General features: G+C 40.1%; 1 protein-coding gene across 2 annotated transcripts in view; it reads left to right on the forward strand.

Annotated features, from left to right (window-relative positions):
- The first annotated feature begins 1,251 nt into the window (after positions 1–1,251).
- The window catches only part of LOC117459608 (SH3 and PX domain-containing protein 2A-like), a 44,907-nt gene continuing 24,337 nt past the window's right edge, over positions 1,252–21,821 (forward strand). For both annotated transcript variants that reach the window (XM_034100552.2, XM_034100553.2), the window contains exons 1-6: positions 1,252–1,656; positions 6,396–6,476; positions 11,788–11,863; positions 12,628–12,704; positions 13,625–13,716; positions 18,910–18,941. In XM_034100552.2, the coding sequence (XP_033956443.1) occupies positions 1,585–1,656; positions 6,396–6,476; positions 11,788–11,863; positions 12,628–12,704; positions 13,625–13,716; positions 18,910–18,941 (430 nt within the window). In that variant the 5' untranslated portion in view covers positions 1,252–1,584. The remainder of the gene's footprint in view (positions 1,657–6,395; positions 6,477–11,787; positions 11,864–12,627; positions 12,705–13,624; positions 13,717–18,909; positions 18,942–21,821) is intronic.

Consider the following 21,821-nt stretch of genomic DNA (forward strand, 5'->3'; position numbering starts at 1 on the left):
CATCATGTTTTTATGGAGTCAGATGATGTAGCGTAGACCTACTGATCATCCCAGCTAATTCACAGTAGCTAGGCAGACATGTGAGCTGTGCGGGTTAAGCATCCGATCATGCTTAAACTTATGATTACATTAGTTTGCATCATACAATAATTCCCAGTAAAAGTGTAAATATACACTATATCCAGGGTACAACAATGCAGGCTCTCTTATTCATAATAACTATATTAAGTGGTCTGCAGAACACTTCTATATAGCCTATATAGAAGTGTTCTGCAGAATAAATTGGAATACATATGGAAATTGAATAAATATGAATTTACCTAGGAGATATATCTCCAGGTAAATTAATATGTATTCCAATTCTATATGACTTTGCCATTATTGTTAGTAATTACTTCATATCATTGTTTTGACAATGCTTCCAAGATTCGCCTGCAACCTTGCTCCAAGGATCCTTTGGCCACTAGTAACAAACAATAAAACAACAATGCAGCGCTTTTATGTTTACTGGTTTAAAAAAGAAAACAATTGACAAGAAGGTACACGGACTAAAAAGGCAGTAAGCAACATTATAAATCCCTCAGAAGTGTTATTAAGTAGTCTAGTATACTGCGCTAGCCATGTTTACACAGTGCAAATAATAACGATAATATTATTAATTATACAAAATGCACCACTTCATTAGGATGGTGACATTTTTGTGTGTGATGTAGTGCCACCTTGTGGTAAAATTAACTCAATGTTGTTCTCCTTCTAACCTCAATGCTCCTGCCTCCACTGGGAGCGAGCAAAGTAATTTGCCATGTGCTGAGTTTAAGTGCTGTAGGAAATCCCACTGTGACTTTGAAATTAAGTGCCAAATGGACGGTGTACGGTACGTGATGGTCAGCTAAGCAGACACATTGCATATTTATATGTAGTTGGTCATGCGTTCCAAGTATTTATGCTTTTATTCCCCTGCTGTGGCTGCGTTTGTAGGCTAAATAACAGATGCGAAAACGGTTTTGTTATGAAGGCTGTAGACTTATTAACCAGGATAATATGAGGGCAACACTACTATTCTCTTTCAATCAACTTTTATTGCACAAAGAATCGTGCTTTTCATCATAGGGTGTCTAAATATTGTCCAAACTCAATGGTTTTGTGAATTGACATTTTCTTCACAGAGTTACACGTGAGAAACAAATGAAACACGTCTTCAAAGGGTCTCGTGCTGTGTGTCCAGCCAGCTCCGCGGGACCGCCCCGCACACAGGGACATGCCCTGCCCCGCTGCCTGAGCTCTGCTGCGGTAGGCCAGCACTCCTTGAGGGAGGGAAAGACTGATGAACCCCAGTTTTATTTCTGCGTGGTCATGTTTCACAAGGAGTTCAGAAGCTCCGAGACCGCCTGACACCACCGTTTCATGGATGCATCTGAAGTTTAGGCGCGGAGACTCTTTTTCTCTGTCCCTCTATTAACTTTCCATTCGTCTAAAGTCAATTAGCTAATGTTTTTGGACATTCATTATAGTTTTCATGCTTGAGCGTCTTCTTTTGTTGAATTTAGAGTATTTCTTGTTGCAAATCCCATTCAGTTTGTCAAGATGCAGCTCCGGACCGTCCTAGACGTTAATGTTGTGGACGTGCTGAAGAGAAGGAATCCCTCCAAACACTATGTAAGTGTTCTCGTCCTCTTTGTTTCTGCACTTATGTTGTAACCATTGTCTTCACATTTAAGACTTGTCTGTCGTTCACCCACTTTGGTTTTGACTGAATGGCTTTCCAATGATTGGATTGATTTGTCTTGACATTTTGTACATAATATCCATGGTGTCCTATGATAAATCCAAATGAATTTTGTAGTTTTGAGGAATGTCCCTTTTGTGCTACCAAGACATTCACATTTAAGTGAAATGTGGATGGATGACATTTGACATGGTGAGAGCAGCCTCATAGAGCTGCTAAACGCTGTAGACCTTTAAAAGCCCTTCCCATGGCATGACGTATTTGGTTGGCAGTCAAACATATTGTCTACGTGTTGCAAACTATTGCCAACGTGTTGCAAACTATTGCCAATAGTTAATTGGTAGTAAATGGACGAACATGGTGTTTTCAGGATTTATCAGAAATGTTCCTATTTTCGCAGGGTGTGTGTGTGTGTGTGTGTGTGTGTGTGTGTGTGTGTGTGTGTGTGTGTGTGTGTGTGTGTGTGTGTGTGTGTGTGTGTGTGTGTGTGTGTGTGTGTGTGTGTGTGTGTGTGTGTGTGTGTGTGTGTGTGTGTGTGTGTGTGTGTGTGTGTGTGTGTGTGTGTGTGTGTGTGTGTGTGGTGTGTGTGTGTGTGTGTGTGTGTGTGTGTGTGTGTGTGTGTGTGTGTGTGTGTGTGTGTGTGTGTGTGTGTGTGTGTGTGTGTGTGTGTGTGTGTGTGTGTGTGTGTGTGTGTGTGTGTGTGTGTGTGTGTGTGTGTGTGTGTGTGTGTGTGTGTGTGTGTGTGTGTGTGTGTGTGTGTGTGTGTGTGTGTGTGTGTGTGTGTGTGTGTGTGTGTGTGTGTGTGTGTGTGTGAGACAGGGAATAGGAGATCAAGTAAACACAGTTTCGCTGTAGCTTACAAGCCAGGAGTAGTTTTGCATCCTGCCTGGCAAACTAATTTTGCAAGTATTTCTACACACTGTTTAATGTCCTGCAGCTGACCAACTAATCAGCTAATATGGCCAACAAACTGACGTTAGCTGTGTACGTCTCTGTGACTGTTTGTTTGCAGGACAAGATGTTTGTAGGATGAATAACGGGGACATTTGCAGGAAAGCAAATCTAGGTTATGAAAGTCAGTGGTTTTGAATGTATTGTTGTAGGGAAGTCTGTATCTCTCATAACATAGTATATGCAACATTTAAATTTGATGTTCCAATTGTCTCATTCTTCTATGAACAACAATATTGTTTTACATCCTAATGTTATTTTAAGGCAATAACATAAACAAGCCCAATGAGTAAACTTTATTTTCATTGCATATAGTTTGTTTGTTTATTTTTATTTAAAAGACAGTGCACATTAATTCACATTGCTGTAAATGAGCCAGTATTAGCCAGCAGGCTAATTTTCAACTGTTGTCCTTGGCAAGATGTTAACTGACCACAACAAGACTAGAAAATAAAAACATAATTAAATAGAGTACAGCAGACAACATCAGTACACCAATAAATAAATAGCAGTACACCAATAAATAAATAGCAGTACAACAATAAATAAATAGCAGTACAACAATAGAGAGGAACAAACAAACATGCAAACAGATGAAATATCATCATACCTTGATTCAGTTAAAAGTGTTCACATTTTTGATTGTTTAAAAGCCAGTTCTTATGATTGTGGTTAAATGTATGATAAGAGGTGTTATTCCTGATCTGTATTGGTATTGTGTTCCAGAGTGTAGGTGCCCTCACAGAGAAACAGTGTTTGCCAAAGGAACTGGACCTAAGAGGGACTGCACAGTCCCCTCTTAGGGCAGACCTTGTGGTTCTGCTGTTTGAATTTTTCTGTTGTATAAAAGTGCAGAGTGGTGGGGGTGCCTTGCCGTTTAGCATTTTAAAAATGAGACATGCATCAGTGTGTTTTAATATATTTTCCCAGCTGAGCAGGTTATGTTTGTCCAGGATTTTGCAATGGTGGTATAGCTTTGGTTTTTTGTCAAAAACTTTGAGAGCTTGCTTGTAAAGTGACAGGATGGGCCTTAATGTTGTGCTATTCGCCTGGGTCCAGCTGGTCATACAGTATGTTAGGTGGGGAAGGATCATGGCAGTCATATAGAGTTTTGCAACAGGTGTTGTCAAACAGTTCCTTATATATCTAAAATTTGCTAGATTGTATTTAGTTATTTGCGTTACCTTTCTCACTTGTTTTTTGAAGGATAAAGTAGTGTCAAGGATAATGCCTAGATATTTGAAATGTGTAACTGTTAATGTGTTAGTAGATCTTACCGAGTCAACAAATTGCAGTTGAGCATCAAAAGGTTAACCAGAAGTGCATACAACGTACAGATCATATAATTAAAAGTAATAAAGAATAATAGAAGGTTAAGTGGAAGATATGAATCTGCATCGGCAATGATATCAACAGGCTATGTTAGGTATATAACATTACACTACGTACTGTATGTGGTTTTTATACATTTAAGCACTGTGGACTTTTGTGTACCCTTCTGGCAGTGAGAGTTATGGCAAATACACTGTTGGCAAGTGCTTTTTGCTTTGTAGTTCCTTATATCAGAGCCATCCATACTATGAGACAGTACAGAGTTGATTAAAATGTCCTCATATGTGAATTTAGGCTTTTTTTACATGTTGTCTTGCCGGATACTAAGGGGCTATGGAAGTCGTAATGTATAACCATCCAAAGATGCATTGTAAAAACACAATTGTGTTCAGACCGGAAGTGAACAAATGGGCGGGGCAGTAAGGTGATTACCTTTTTATTATTTCCCCCACTATTCTTCCACCTAGTTCCGTCCTACAGTGCTATAAATATCTGTTAGTAGCATGCTTAGCTTAGCATAACAACTGAAAAAAGATACTCAATGCTTTACTGCATGAATATAATAGTTAAAGTGATGGACCAAATATACCAGTGTGGCTGTAGATTCCTGGTCTTGGTTGATTCTATGGTCTGTTTTTGGTGTTGGCTTTCTGACTTGAGTAATCAAATCCAAGGAGCCATGAGACATGTCTCTGCGGGACTGCAAAAATCTATTAGTCCATCAGGTACAATTGGATTAATTAACCTGAGAGTTAGGATCAATTGCATCATCCATCTCCTGCTTAGGGAGACTCCTGAAGGCCACTAACCGTAGGGCACAGACTTTCCCTTGGGATTGAAGCCGGAGGTGAGGGTTGACTGGGAAGTCCCCACGAGGGAAAAAACAGAAATCTCATTATCTATGAGCTAAGCAACTGAAAATGCTTATCCGGTTTGAGAGAGGAAAGAAGCAACCCTTTGTCTTTTGTCCCCACTGTTCAAGTGTGACTTCCTTCCAGGGACTCATGACACTGGAGCCAGAGAGTACATGGCAACTAATCCTTGTTTACATACATCACGAGAGAGGGATCATTTTAGGGAAAATTATATCCATTTGCAAGTCCTTAGTTTGTGAAGTTCATCGCAGAAACATGCTCTTTTATACATTTAAATTATTATTTTGTGTTAAAATGTGCCTGTGAGCTACATGCATATGGTAATTGCTTGCAGATGAGTCCACACATACTGCCAGTGTGTATCCATTTGTGTTTAATTGATTTGTATAATAATATCTTGCATTAAATACCAATAGGCTTATGCGGTGTCTGTTATTCTGTTTGTGACCAGCACCATCAATATTACTCTAACTGTTACCCAATGCCCACACAAATGAACAATTCATATCAATTCCTTTTTTTCAGTTTCATAATTTATATTATTATATTAAAAATGGTTGTCGGTTCTTTTGGGATGTATCTTGACCTCACACACCCTCACTTTGAGCCATGCTGTTGTCTCAACTCAGAGTGTTTTCTCATGCTGTCTTTATCTAATTGGCGAGCTGCTGGAGAACTTGTTCCGCCTCGCTGAAGACTCTTTCTGTAATGAACAGTGTGCAGACTGAAGACTGCATTTCAAACTAGTAACTGATGTCTTTGTAGATTGCCACCATATGTGTACATGCAGCTTTTGTAAACATGCTCTTAGATGGAAATGCATGAGGTGCGGCCATCTGTTTCCGAACCTCAGGGTGTGCACAATTGTTTGTGGGCCCTTTTATTGTTGAGGCAAATGGAGCATTTATTTTGGGAAAACTTCCCGCAACAGTGTTTTGTTCTTTAAATGACTGATGTCTGCCAAGGAAATGCTATTCCCATTTCAGCTTCTGTTTGAGTAAACACGTCTTCCCTGTCATTATTCCTGGTGATAGATATAAGCGCAGGAAGTTGTGGACATATCAGGAGCATCATTTGCTTCCTTAGACAGTGGACTCACGCAGACATTGTGAACGGAAAATGCAAAGTTGTTACTTACACAAGGCGCTGAAACGCAACAACGCAATGTTTTTCTAGCAGACCAGAAAAGATGGACTTTTTGTTATTAGCACTGTAGAATAATAATTTGCAATCAGCTGCACTCAAAACACAAATGTAATTCATTATGAATGGTTCTAAAGACATAATACCTCAAATCTATTGTCCCTCTTATTAACCCCTGATGTATTTCCAATGTGTGACGGTAACAGACGAACTTAACGAGTTTATTTGACCGTTGATGACCTCTTGAAGTTAAGTCAGAAGGGAATGCACTTTGTCATTAAGGCAGGGCAAGCTAAAGCGGTGCCGTGGTGTCTTTGACAAAGTGACTGCTCCTAATGGACCACTTGTGTTTGTGCTTCTCTCACTAGGTGTACCTCATCAACGTCACTTACTCGGACTCCACTTCCCATATCATCTACAGGAGATACAGTAAATTCTTTGAGCTACAGGTAAGTTGTACTGGTAAATTAAGTAAATATTTCTACTGTCACTTAATACATGAGCAGCCTGAGCCCTAAAACTTGCAAAATGTTTGTTGAAAATGAACCGGATATGTCTTCATAGACTCTGTGAGGTCAGTTTGACCTTTTAGTCTCTCTTTCTGTTCATCTGCTGAAAGGCGGCATGCTCAATGGAAGGTCTCATTTAAGAAGACTGGAGCCGGTTTGGAAAAAGGGAAATGGGGGTTAATCCAGTAAGCAGATGCAGGAAGAAAACACCACCTCAGTCAGATTACAGCTTTGGTCAGTGTTATGCTTCAGGACGTTTTTAAGGGATCCACTAGCATCCAGTGAAATGCCTGAAATTCCTTACATTGACTAATTTTACATTTTAACCACACAGTGCTTAGTAGTCTAAATGTATTGCAAGTTGAAAAGTCATTTTGAAACATCTTAGCAGCTTAAGCAACAATGTGAAGGGTTTAAACCTAAATCTGTGCATGCCTTAATAACAGTTCTTCTAAAGGAGCGTCTCTGGCACTTCTCTGATAACTCCCTCTGCCAGACTGCACTCTCCAGTGCTGAGGCTCTGGTGGGCTGGCTGTACTGGAGGCAGCAGAGGAAACCCTTTGTTCTCTGGTCTCTTGCTAATAGCCAGGGAAATGCTGCCCTGGTCTGTTTGATGGAAACAGGGCTTCTCTCCTGTCCAAGTAAACATTAGTCTTGTCCATAGATCCCTGCTGCCGGGGTGTGTTTGTCTGGCCACGGTAATCCGTGAAGAACAACAGTCTCCAGCTGTCCATACAAAATTGGGTGGGGATAGTGTGTTTTATTTGTCTTTATGTGAACATAGTCATACAGTATAGGTGAAGGATGAAGTGTCTCGAGTGAAGCAGACTGGAAATGACCTACAATCTATGATGAGTATTAGACTACGAAGATAGCATGTTGACAGATGCTTAAAGTAATCCTGCATTATGAAAAGTATTGAATAATTCAAAACAGTTGCTTATCTTAGATTTTAAGCTAGCTGAAGAAGGAGGTTGTTGTTGTTTGGGTAATGCAAGGACCAATCCCATAGCATTGGAATACATGAAGAGTTAGCTGTGGTCAGGAAAGTGTTGGGGGTTGGGGGAATGAACAGTTTGGGGCTTTGTTAATGGAAAAATGTGGCTTTCCTTTTAACATTTTAGATGACGATTTAACCTGCTGAATGTCCCCTTATAATTTAAATTATATTGAGTGTAGTGTTGTTTCTTAGGGCCTGTATTAGAATATTTGTCTTTTCTTCAGTCTGAAATTGAGATTTTGATTGTATGTCTGCCAAATGACACCTCCAGTCCTCCCCCAGCTCTGCACAGTTCTGTCTTTTTAGAACAATTGCCTGTTGTATGCTCACCAGAAGCTGACAGACAAAAATGCATTTGACACCCTTGGCCTGACAAATGTGACCATGATCTCATCGGATAACCTTTAAATCAGTATTCAGAAAAGCCAGGAAAGGTCACAGAACAAGAAATGCCTTTAAGGCTGAGGCTGATTATTCATATTATGTCCAACATCAGCCAACACTGTTCAGCTGCTCATAAAAAAGCTACTCATCGACAACAGGCAGCTTTGCTCTTTGTCTTTTTAAGATGAGGAATCCATTTTGGTTACCAAATGGATGTCCAAGAGTGCACTCGCTGCTAATGAATCAAACCTCCTCAGTGTACTCAAGACAACTCATAACTGCTCCTCAGGGAAGCAATTATCATAAATAATCAGTATCCCCTCATTACCAGATTCCTTCTCTCTTTGTGTTTTCTGCTGACCTAAAGTGAATCTAAGGAGAAAAAAAGCATTTGTCATGTATTTGCAGAGTTACACATAATAGTACTCACTTTCAAGACGTGTGTTTTCATGCTGTATACTGCTGAGCCTGAGTTCCATAAATGTTGTTTCTGGTGTCAAATGGAAATGTTTTTTAACCACATTTCTTTGACGTGAGCAGAATTGGTCAGTGTGTCGAGCAGAGTTTACCCCCTCCACGCCCTTCAACTACAGAGCACACAGGTCACAGCATTCCTCAGGGGGATTGTGGAGTGTGCATGCTGGCCTGGTTTCCTTTGACACAAACTTCCCATAGTCGTCATTATTTTTGGATGGGATAATCGGACCTGGTTCAGCTCTACTCTGTCTGCGTTATAGTTTATCTTGCCTGCTTTCATGGGACTTTGATAAGGTGAACCTGAATTACATTTGTATTGATTTGAGGGAGGAAACACTCATGGGTGAGAATAATGTCAATTTAAGGATATTTATTATTTAGAAGACAAATGTAACCTTCCGTTCTACAATGAAATGCTGTCTGAGTCATGATGGAGTAACACCCAAAAAAAAAAAGTATCCAAAGATTCCCCAGAGTCCCCTTTTTTTGTTCAGTTGTTAAAACCTGAGGCCTACATTACCCACAATGCAATGCAACAGATGACAGTCCAGTCTCAGATTTTGGTGTGTTATGCTAGTAGCTGTTAGTGTAGCCTCAAGCATAGATGAGGAGCTGGCTACACAGGACTGGTTACTATACTTACTTTTCAAATGTGTAGTCTTCATCCCCAATCATGCTGACTAGCAGAAATATTTTCTTTTCAAAAGACTTTACAATGTTGCTGCAGTACCAAAAGCAGCATTTGATGTTGAAAATGATAACAATGCAGCTTTTGCAACAACATGCATGATACATCGGGGCCATTTTATGACCGAGAGGCCTGTTTCATCACAATCTCTCTACAGTAAACAACAGTCAAGTAGATGTCAAAACACAACCCATAGATATAATCAGATTATTGCTTTCCCACTCAAACATTTCTCCAAACTCCCTCTGACTGAGATTCCTCTCAGAAGAGTTAATTTGTCTGCTGCACAGCGGAGTGTCTCTTTGTCTCTTCCTCCCTTTCCACTCCAGTCAGTGCAATTATGTTAAATGCTTCGATGATTATCATTACAGCGTACAGAAGCTGTTTGGGTTCTCCCGTCGTCACCATAATTCATATCCATCACGTCACATGCTGAAATGATGCCAGTGTAGAGAGGATTGAATGTTTTCGGCACTTTCTTTTCTCCCAATTATCCACAACGCTGATTTTCAAGTATGACTGGGAAACTGCATTACATCATAACACCTGTTGCTCCGTGGTTCATTTCCCCAGTGGGAACACTTGGCTGACACTGCAGCTTAATATGCTTAAGTATCCTTTGCAGAGTTTGCAAAAGCAACATAGAGTAAATACAGCATCTCAGAGCTAAGTCCCTGAAATTTGAGAAATGTTTTCCCTCAGAGTTTTGACCCAAGTTGTCCAGCTGTTGCCATAGTAACAAATGTCACACCTGTCCCGTAGAGCTGCAAGTGTATCCAGGCAGGTCCCCGGGGGCGGAGGTAATCATCGCCTCTCTGTCGGGAGTGGTGGTCTCTGAAGGTGCTGAGTGAAGAACGCTCCCATTTTAGAGGGAGTGTATGGCTACATCCAGCTAGGAGGCTGATAACATGAGTGTGTCAGACACACGGTAACGCTGCCAGTGCACTCTTACATAAACGGGGATTTCTAAGAAACCACATCTGTTGGTACGCCTGTTATAATTAGGGCCTGAGCTCCACTAGAGTCGGAGTGAAGACCTATTGTAATCCTTGTGTAAGACCAGATAAGGAAATTATACAAAAGCATAATAATGCAAGTTCACCCTCAAAGAGGAAATAACTTCTCACTCTTGGAAATATCCAGACATTGGAATTTGAATGTTTTTAAAATATATTTAATAAATAAAATAAAAACTACCCATTCCAAACACTAGAACAAATTGACTATTGGGCTCTGTTAACACAATGATGCACTTCCTGTGTCTTATAATGCTAAACCCTTCTTTTTATTTTGTAAGCTAAAGTGTTGGTGACATTTATCAGGAAACAAAACACGTATGTAAACTCAACAGGCAATATCAAAGGTCATGTCCATGTCAGACCTGTATAATCGTAGTGGTAAATGGTTTCCTAAACAAACATTCTTGTTTGTATTTATATTTGTTGAGGTTGAGGAGCATAAAACACTAGGTGTTGATAACCAGAGCCGTTCTATGTACTTTTCCCTAAAAACAGAATACAATGGCTGCGCTCTTCAAAATATCTCTTGTTGGCTGTCTATATTTTCAAGAAGAGAGGAAATGCCATGCCCTGAGAGAAGTTAAAGGATTTAGCCAAGGCAGCATATTACTGTAAGAAAGAAATGAACCACAAGAAGAGAAAACAAACCACTCTTACACAGGCAATCCCACTTTACCCTCCAAGCTCGATTCTGTTTGTCCACCTGGTTCTTTTTGGCCTGGTGTAAACCAAGACTCCCGGCTCCTCCTCCAAGTTGAGTGTGCTTTAGCTCGATGCTCACAGACTTTGCGGTTTAACAGAGCCCATCTGGAACAAGGCAAAGCAGAACGAGCAAAGGCGGGGCAGCATCTGGATTTTGAGCTTTCTGTTACTATAGGATGCTCTCATATGTGCTCATGGTACTGTGATTTATTCAAGGAAGAAACCAGAAGCTTTTGTCCTTGACACAAACGCATACACACGCATATTGGACACATCCATATTTTTTCAGCACTCAACAAAACAACCTCGTGCATTATTCACTACACAGCACATGTTCTTTTTCCACATGGGACAGATACACACATGTATACTTAATCCAAGTAGACACATGCAGAGACATCAAACTACTACAAATAGGAGGAAATAGTTGTAATCTGTCATCATGAAGGACCTAAGAGTATTCTTTCTATAAAGTGTATTCTGTCTGTATCACCCTTTATCTCTTCATAGATAAATGGTTAACATCAAAGTGTTAATTATCTCCTCCGATGGCGATTAAAGCTCCTTAAGCGGAACTTGCTTTTGATTTTTCTTTTCAAGTGTGGGTGATGTAACCTTGTCTGCTGCCCCCGAGATCAAAGTGTGTTGTAGTTTCACGACACAGTAGCTTTTCAGAAGATATTTAATTACACCCACGTTGAACTCATGTGTCATAACAAAAAGGTCGTCTGTTCCTCTTTTCAAATGCAACCCCCATTTTTTTTGTTCCTATACCCCTCACAAATTCCTCCACTTTCAACTAACTGATTAACGTGTGGTAGATAACACACAGTTCATGTGGCTAAGCCATCAAATAGTTACTTGATTATAATAGTACGTTGGCATCCATCTGTTTTCGTGGCAGTCAAAGAGTCATGTTGTTGATTTCTTGCTGCAGAACTCATGCTTTTGTCATTCTTTACTCCCTTCTCCTTTTTGCAGATGCGAATCCTCGACAAATTCCCAATCGATGGAGGACAGAAAGACCCCAAAAAGAGGATTATTCCTTTTTTGCCAGGTGATAAACACAATACATTTAAGATGTATTAAAGACTGCAGATTTCAAGCAAAAGAAAGGCTGTCAGTCATATTTATGCACAATCGCTGTTTGTCAGCAAGCCTCCATACTCCACTCCATGGATTGGCCCACAACATTGCATTGTTTATTAACTGCCATACAGGATCCAAGCTAAATGAATTTGTGGGGTGCCATGGCAGTAGGAGGCTAGCAGAGAGGGATTTGTATAATCTGATGAACTCGTTGTGGGCCAGAGCAGAGGAGAGCAGTGAAGAGATCCTTTGTTAGACAAGCTGTACTGCTCAAGTCTGACCACTGCTGTTTTGATCTTTCTGTAATTCTTCATGGAGTGAACTGCATACCCTCCACACAGCACACATCATGCACACTTTTACTGTTTAGTATCTTTCATAAATATAGACACTGATAACAGCTCATAGGAGTTATAAAGTGAGGATTAGTAACCTTTTACAAATGGTCTAATTTATTAGGGTTAAAATGCCCTTTGGAGCTCAATTGATTTTAGAGTCAAAGCTGTTTTCAAAATAAAACATTTAATCATGTATGCTATTCTTTTTCTTTGGTTAGTCATTTAAAAATGAAGGTAAACCCACTTCCTTCCTCCTTTGTTTAAATGCAACAAATAGCAAACCTGTTATTTATTGCGCTTGATAATCTAACATTTTAATGTTAGATTATCTTGTATCCTTTAGTTTCCCGTGGTATATGTACAACTGAACTGACAGTGCTCTGTTTTTCCTCAGGTAAAGTCTTATTTCGCCGAAGTCACATAAGAGATGTAGCCGTCAAAAGACTAAAGCACCTGGATAATTACTGCAAAGTAAGACAATGGCTGCATGTCTCATAAAGTCCTCTTTAAGTTAATTGTATCACTCTGTCTGCTGCACACGATACATCTTGTAGGAAAACAAATGACTGATGATGACTACCCATGTTTGGTTTTGTCGGAACAGCCCTTTATCTATGACAATGCTCTACTCCCTGAACATTTGCCACCGCATTTTGAAGGCAGACCTCAACATTTATCTCCCCCACCAGCCTCAACAGGAAAGCAACAGCGCTATCTGTGCTGGTCATTTCCTGTCACCAAAGTAAATAGGCAGCCTATGAAGGAAACAAGGGAAATGGGGGGGAACACAGGGGTAAAAGAGAAATAAGAATGAATCAGCAGGCTACAAGTCTAGTATGAGTGCAGATGGCTACCTGATCCGTTTATATGAATTAGGTCAGAGAAGGGAATGTGGGTCAGGTGCAGTGCCAAGTGTGGCAACAGTTTTCCTTTGTAAAGCACCTTGAATTGCCTGGTGCTGAAAGGTGCTATATAAATAAACTTGCCTTGCCTTGCCTTATAGGAACCAAGCAGGATTTGCTGTGAAGACAAGCCTAGTATTAATTTTTTTAATATTGTTTCTTTAAAGCCGTCTTTAGTGGGCTGAAGTATCTAATGTTCAACGCCCATGCAGCTGAGACAGGTTTCTATTCAACTATATCACCTCTGTGGGTTTTCCTTTGTTTTAACCCTCACTCCGTGCTCAGAGCCTTCTTCCTTCCCCTCCACACCCTCCACATCTCCACCCAGTCTCTTTAGCTGACTGACTGTACAATCACAAAGTGTATAAGAGCAGTTATTCATTGTCATTCAAACCAAACTCGAGCACTTTTAAACAGCACCTGCAACTTTTTTTTAATATATGTTTTTGTCACAAACACATGCTTTCTCCCTCCTTTTCCCGCCCACAGGCTCTTATGAAGCTTCCCACCCACATTACCCAGAGTGAGGAGGTCCTAAAGTTCTTTGAGACAAATACAGAGGACCTCAACCCTCCCAAAGAGTGAGTAACTACCACTGCTGACTTTATAAATCATATATCATTCAGTATTAGCGTCATCTCTTTTAAACTAGCCATCGCCCTCTGGCGTGTTACGCTCCAGCAGCAAACTGTGTGTGGTTCAGCAGCTGGAACAGGTTTCACTCGCAGTGACCCATCTTGATCCAGAGGCTTTGCTGTGTGTCTCAGAGATGATTGATGGGTGCTGGTTGAGAGGCACTGCGTTTTTTTTATTAATAATGATTTATAGGAGGTAACACGCGATCGCCAAAACAAATGCGTAAGGATCAGAGGTGTCATACGAGTGCAGCTGAGTTCAAGTCTCAGAGCAGATAAGGCTTCAGGGCTAGTCATTTGTCAAAAGCACTTCTAAGTCAGAGTGGGAGTAATTACAGACTGGCTGCTAGATTCATTTTTGTATATATTCTATTCTTCCCTTTTGTCTATGTTAAAATTAAGTAACATGTTTTTCTTCATAAGTGCATACATTTGTGTTTGTACTTCTCCCACCACACTCAATGAGAAAAATGTGTTGGAGTTACCTCTTGAGTGGTCTCTCCTCCACCACCACCACCACCAGACACACAACCTCTCCCAGTCATGTTAATCCCACTTCAAAGCGAGATCCTCCTCCAGTCTTGCAGCTTCTCAATTTAAATTGAGACGTTGAGGTCTAAAGGCCCATGCCACCCAAGTGCTCAGTTCACTTCTGCTGGATCTGGACCATTTCAACCTGGTGTTTATTATTTTTTTCTTTAGTTTGTTATATCATACAAAAAGGCAATTGGTTGAAAAAGGATGAATAAATAAAGCACATTTGAGAGCTATTTCTAATAATAATAATAATAATAATAATAATTTGAAAACAGAATAAAAATTAAGAGCATTTCGGCTTGGGTAATAATTATAATGTATTTGTTCTTCTGTCATCTTGACTGAAACATAAGTATAGATTGTTTACCATTCAGCCTTTATGTACTCTAACTAACTAACTAACTAACTATTTAGGGTTGCATTAAGAATGGTAATACTATTCTCCAACAATAAAAGCTTGATTTTCCAGAAAGAGAAACAATTAGGGAGTAAACTTATACACAGTTATGTAACAAGACCTAGAATATTGCAATTGGTGTGGAAAACTTGATAAATAAATTAAAATGTTAAACAAAATACAAGTATGTAAAACAAGCAGAGGTCAGTAGGTGGACAATAACACGTCTTATATTTCAAACTGATGTAAGTTCTTTAACAATAAGTAGGTGCTTCTAACCCTGCTCGCTAAGCATGATGAAATTCTGACAGGTAATAAGGTAATATTTCAGTATCCTTTCTCTCTTGGACCAGACCACACAACCCTATCATAACAAACACAATGATGTGTACTACATCACCGGTAATACATCTCTAGGCAGACTGATTCCAGATGTTTTAAGAGTTGTAGAAGATGAGTTCCCATAAATCAAATCACAGGCAATGTTGTTTGACAAGTCTTCATCTGCTACTGCCATCTAACGGTCAACAGTCGTCACTGCACAGAGTTCAGAAAAAAAAGAAATTATGTTGATCCGTCACAAGAGGGAGCCATGCAACAGGCCTTAAAACTGTAAGATGGTTTCTTTACTTCTGGAGAAGTGTGTGTGTGTGTGTGTGTGTGTGTGTGTGTGTGTGTGTGGTGTGTGTGTGTGTGTGTGTGTGTGTGTGTGTGTGTGGGTGTGTGTGTGTGTGTGTGTGTGTGTGTGTGTGTGTGTGTGTGTGTGTGTGTGTGTGTGTGTGTGTGTGTGTGTGTGTGTGTGTGGTGTGTGTGTGTGTGTGTGTGTGTGTGTGTGTGTGTGTGTGTGTGTGTGTGTGTGTGTGTGTGTGTGATGTGTGTGTGTGTGTGTGTGTGTGTGTGTGTGTGTGTGTGTGTGTGTGTGTGATGTGTGTGTGTGTGTGTGTGTGTGTGTGTGTGTGTGTGTGTGTGTGTGTGTGCTTCTCCCCCGTTTTGCTCCTCGCCCCGCTGTTTTTCCTTGTCTTCCCCCGTCCTTTTACCGTCCTGGGGTCCTGCTTGGCCCCTCCCTTTAATGTTACTGAGATCATATGCAGATTGTATTTATTATTGAGTTTTTTTTTCTTTCATCAAAGTCATCAATCATTGCTTCAACACTGCGAAGTTAGTCTGACACTTATGCATTTGAAACTTGGCAATGTAATAAGATTATTTCAATTAAAAGTTAGTTTTAAGTTATTTTGATGGAATAATGTGAACGGTAACGCCAGCCCATGCTTTTTCTAAATGTATTTTGCTGCCGTTTCTGCACCTTGACTTTGCTTTTTTTTTACTTTTGACTAGAATTATGAAAGTCACACTATTTGAATCCCCATGGGGAAAGTTTCCCTTGGCATTTGGTCCACCCTAACCATTAAGAAACAGTGAGCAGCCACAACACAGTGCCTGGACCCATTGGCATTTCTGAGTCCATCAACTTGGTCAATAGCAGGCCCACTGATGAATAACTCCGCTAACAATTGCATATCTTATAATCCTTATCCATCACTGCATCTTAATGATGTGCCAATCAAAACAACCTACCCTTTCAGATTGCAAATCAGACCATCTGCGCATAATCATAATGATTTCCTGCTCAATGAAGTTGACCTATTGACCCCTAAACTGTAGGTCACTCCTGCAGAGGTTAATCTGAGGTCAGGCAGGAGTGTCTGTGTATTATAAACATGAATTAGGCGGACCCTTCAGTTCTCTGACTTGGCTGAGAAACGTGAGCAAAGGACTAACGTCTCACACATTCCATTTCTAATAAGCCCACCTACAAAGAGTGAGCTGCAGTTATGTGCAAACAGATGGTTATTCTCAACTCAAGCTTAGGATGGACTCTCCCGGGCTTGGATATTAAATGACGTGTTCAGCCCATGCATCTCCGGGCATGGGTGTTTATGAAACTGTAAAGACTATCTCCCAACTTCTGTGACTTTCCATTGGCTTGCTAACTAAAGGTTCAAATGTACACCCTAAAACATTGGCGCACAGTCTTAAGCATTTAATATGTTTGGACATATTTTGGCTCCCCTTACCTTCTCCTCATTTATTAGATTTTACTGGTGATAGGAGGGAAGCATTTAGAGCCAGCGTTTTGTGCTCAGTCTTCTCCTGGGAAGAGTATTATTCCAGCTCTGAGCTGGAAGGGTCACAAGCTAGCAGGGCAGGTCAAGCATCCACTTTATCCCCATCATTTCTCCCCAACCCTCTATGGTATAGTGCTTCCCCCAGTTTCATCCCCACCCTACCAGATATTGGCTAAATAAACACTTCACAAAATACTTTAGAGATGTATACATGTATTACAATTCATTTGTCTCACGTGTTGTCTCGGTGGCATGAAACCGAATCAATAACATACTGATGTAATGTATCCAAGTGTTTATGCTACATTACTAATAATTACCACCACTGACCCTGTTTCGTCCTGAAAATAATCTGTGAGCTGAATGACATGCATGCTGTTTTGATTTAAAAACACATTTGGTTTCCCTCTAAGTGACACTTTGCATCATCTGCTTCTGACTTGTGCTTCATATTTTAATAAACTATAAAGTAATTGGCTCAGCAAGAATGTTTACCACTATTTTCACTCTATGAGCATAGCTTGAAGATAGAATATAAACCTTGTTCTTTTGCAGTGTCACAATACAATTTAGTTGTTTGTTCTTTTTCAAAATTGAGTAAGTAATGAAGCTGAACTGAGCAGTGAGCTTTTACGTAAGTGGTTGGAAGTATCTCATAACTTGTATTTGTTCACGCATCTGGAAACAGGGAAGCGTTGTGCCAAAAAAATTACTTTATATTAAATAACAGGCGAATAAAGTTATTGGTAAAAATGTTTTGATGAGGCAGTAAGAGTTGCTTAACTTAAAGGGGAATCATTTGATGATGACACTGAATAACAGTTGTAATGTCATTTTTATTTTTGTCCATTAAGTGTAAAACAGCTTCTTTCTAGTACAGTATGACATACTTAGAACATTGCAATTACAATTCTACTTTTCTTGTTAACTGAAATCAATGAAACCTGCAGAGTAGAGTGACAAACTGTAACCTGGCGAATGTTGGACAAGGGTTATCCAAACATGCACATAACTGCACATAATTATCCATAACTGGCCATGGCTCCAGTTCCTGCTGGCTGGCCTCTAAAGAGAGCCAGGTGTCTGTTCCCATCTGTGTCAAAACCTCGGCTTCTCCTCAGTGTGCTCATGAGGCAGTCAGCCAACAAGCTACAAACCACACATATACATATTAAGGCCCAGCTTAGAAAAACACTGCTCTGTTTGAAATGTTTATGCATGTCAATTCTATAAACAAATTCTCATCACACAGGATTAAGTAATTATGTGCAGTGTCATCGCTTATGTACCTGCATTACAGTACATGAGGCATGAGCATTCCATAAATTGAACTGACAGCACTTTAATATGAATGACTTTAATGTATTCATACAGTACTGTGTTCATCGTGCCATTGTTGTTTGTTTTTGCTTCTAAATGACTAACTACGGCTGAATAGATCCAACAACAGTGACAGGTTTAAGCGTATGCAAATGATGTGTTCCACTCCAAATGGAAATCAAGCAGACACAAAGGAGCAGACAGATGTGTACAGTTAATATCCATGTAGTCAATGTCAAAATGGGGTTACTGTGACCCGGATGAGTGTGAAAGCAGAGTGGGTTAATTGACACTATTCTCATCATTCAGCGTTTTGTGGTTGGCAACAGAAGGACGCTTTCAAATGTAAACATGAATGGGACTTACTTAGGGGATATGATAGTGTTGTAAAGTAAATAATTGCTGTATTGTTAAACATAGGAGGCTGCACACCATGTCTGCCATAGAGACATTATCTCATGGCAGTATTTGGCTAGAAGATCTATAGATTTGTTCTCGTACACACTTACTGTAATCCTCCACACACGCCGTACTGTACGTTGTATCCCACCCTGTCTCTCTCCCTATGGTAGTGGCGGGTCAAGTTCTGCATGCATTCCCAACAAGGGTTTGGCTGGGACTTGTGTGCCAACTGCACTCGGATGGTCCCCGGCAGACACAGATTCAGCTCTCACCAGTTCCTAGATTGATCAGGTTGTATTAATGCTCTCACACACTGATACTGACCATGCTCCTCTGGTGTTGTCTTCTTTTCAGGGACTGTGGAGGATCCGGCAAACGGAAATCAGGTGAGGATGTGAAATCTTTTTTTAACTTGGTCAGTAGAATCTGTGTTTAAGTTAATTATATGAGCCATCCATTTGTATGTTGTCCCTACTGTGTTTAATGGCTGCTTGAATGATATTGAAGTTTGAACATTTAAAACATCTGGATGACATCTGTCTGTTGTAGTTCTCCAGGCTAAGCACGTCAATGCTATACTGCTAGCATAACACACCCAAATCTCTGATTGGAAACTGTTGTGAATTACATTGCATTGTGGGTAATTTAGGCAACAGTTATGACAAGGTATAAGACTATTTGAAATAAAGCTGCAACTGACATTATTTTTGATAAGATATTTTGTTGTACAAAATTGTAAATATTCTCTGGTTCCAGCTTATACATTAGAGAATGTGATGATTATCTTTATCACGTAAGAAACTACATTTAAACTATTTTGTTTTGGACACTTTGAATACATTCCGATGGGCTCTAGGGAATTGTGAATGTCATTTTTCACAACAAACAAAAATGAATTTTGAGGGTTAATCAATGATGAAAAACAATTAATAGTTGCAAGCACCTACATAAAAGACTTGTACTGGATTTAAAGAGGGCAATGAAACAATTAAGATTATTTGGAGATTACATGGTTCCCAAATGCATCCTAATCCAAACACTTTATCGGTTATCGTTAGATCATTGTATTGTATGAAATGGTTAGAAAACCGTGTTCCACGTGGGAGAAACAGACCAGTTTGCTCTTCCAGGGTTGACTATAGGCTTTATGTTTGTATGTGAGAGAGTGTAAGAAAGACCGAAAAGAATGAGTGACTCAATTGAGCATGGGGATACAAGCGTAGGAGGAAGCAGGAAAGGCATGAGAGGAGTTTAGGGAACAGCTGTGCAAGTGTGTTTGTATGCGCGTGCATGCATGCAGTCTCAGAATACCCCACGCATTACTGAATTACAAGCTAGCCCTGCAATCAGATGCGAAGTTGCTGTGCCATCCTTTCTTCAATCTGTCACAGTTACAAGTGACATCGCTGGGCAGCAAAAGTCTCAGTAAATGGACCTGCAAGTTAATTTTCCGTGTCCATGCATGCTGAGGAAAAGCTGTGATGGAGTTGCCACCAAATTAAATAAGAACCCCAACCTAATTTCATTATATGTTTCCATCGTATTGAGGCTTTACGTAACAGGGAATTCCAGCTACATCGCGAAATGGAAAATGGTCTTATTTCGTGTGTGTGTGTGTGCTGAGTAACCTACATTCAGTCTGTGTAAGATATTCAATTGGTTTCCAGCTATATTTATATCGACTGCCTCGCGTTTGCATGCACACTTTCAGCTGTTTCATGGTGTGGCTTAATATGACACACATTATCTGCTGTTCTGTATGTATATTTATGCTTACAATTAAATAATTGGATCCACTAAGGAAAACAATGATTACACACTTTACGTCTTGTGCTAAGGATGATTTAATATTCACAGTTTAAATGCAGAACATACTGTACAAGCCCTCCATACTTTATACCTAAACCCTTAGCATAGTCCCCGTGCTGGACATTAGCGGTGAACGCAGCTGAAAGATTGATCTTTGTCTTTTGAAGGAGGACAGCAGATAAAGTGCAGTGAGTCTGTGGTGAATTTGTGCTGTAGCTGCAGCTTATGGTTTACATAATTACATGGTGCAGGTTTCCCATAAGAGCTACTGAGCCCCTGCCCCTGAACAGGAGAATGTAGCCCTTCAACCACAAACTGCAATGGTTAGAGGTTCGACGAGCAGCTCTGTTTACCTGGCATGCCGAACAAATGTGATGTTGATATTGACAATATCATTATGTTCATCACCATCATGGTTGTTTTTCTGTTTGTTCCGGCTCTTCAGCTTAGCCCCTGGGATGAATACAGTGTTATCTTATCTCATCGTATTTAGTCATTTCTCTTTTTTATAGGACGGAAACTAGAAGATGGACCATTTGGCGAAAAAATAGTCATTTGGAAGGGAATTGTGTTATGAACGTAGGGATTTCATCTCTCATATGTTTTCAGCAAGATCCTGGCCCATATCTAATTTATTGTCGTCCAACTGCGACTTCGCACAGTATGAGGTTGAAGTCTGCATTATTGATCATCTATGTCTAACAATGTTGTTGGATTGAGTGCAGATACTAGGCTCGAGTAAATCCCTGTCAGATAACTCGGACTGATCAAAAAGACACCCTTCCATATTCAAACCCTAAAGGAAATTAATTGTCTTTAATTGACAAGATACCATGGTGATGAAATAAGTATACTATCCATACACAGGGAAGAAAGAAAAAGAGCAAACTGTTAAAGAAAACAATCTGATTCCAATTACTCAGATTTTGGGATCAACTGCTGCATACTTTTTGGGATGTTGAGGGTTCTGCAAAGCCAGTTCATCTTTAAATCATCAATGATAATCTGTATATTTAACTAAGAAAGTGAGATGAGCAGGAGACGGTTTGAAAACGAGTTGGAGAGAGAAAGAAGCGGAGCACTCGGGGTGTGTAGTGCATGTGAATAGCAGCTGGAGAGGAGGTTTACGTGGCAAGTGGAAACCATTTCAGTGTTGCGCACGGACTGAGGGAGTGTGTTTATATGTGCAGACTCGCTGTCTTTATTTGAGCTGCGGGTCTCCGAGGGCCTGTAGAGTGTGTATGTGTGCATGGGTGTGTGTCTATGTGGGTGTCCGCGTACTGTAATGGTGTATGCGCATGCTTGTTGGGTTAATGTGTTCACGACTTAGATGGCGGGGGTGGGTCAAGAGGTCTGTGTTTATTTGTATTTTTAGATGGCTAAGATTTTAAAACCGGTATAGGGAAATCATTAAAGCAAATGACCACTTTCAAATCTGTCTAACAACCGTGCACTGT

This window comes from Pseudochaenichthys georgianus, chromosome 15, assembly GCF_902827115.2.
Source record: "Pseudochaenichthys georgianus chromosome 15, fPseGeo1.2, whole genome shotgun sequence".
In the NCBI taxonomy this organism is placed as follows: domain Eukaryota; kingdom Metazoa; phylum Chordata; class Actinopteri; order Perciformes; family Channichthyidae; genus Pseudochaenichthys; species Pseudochaenichthys georgianus.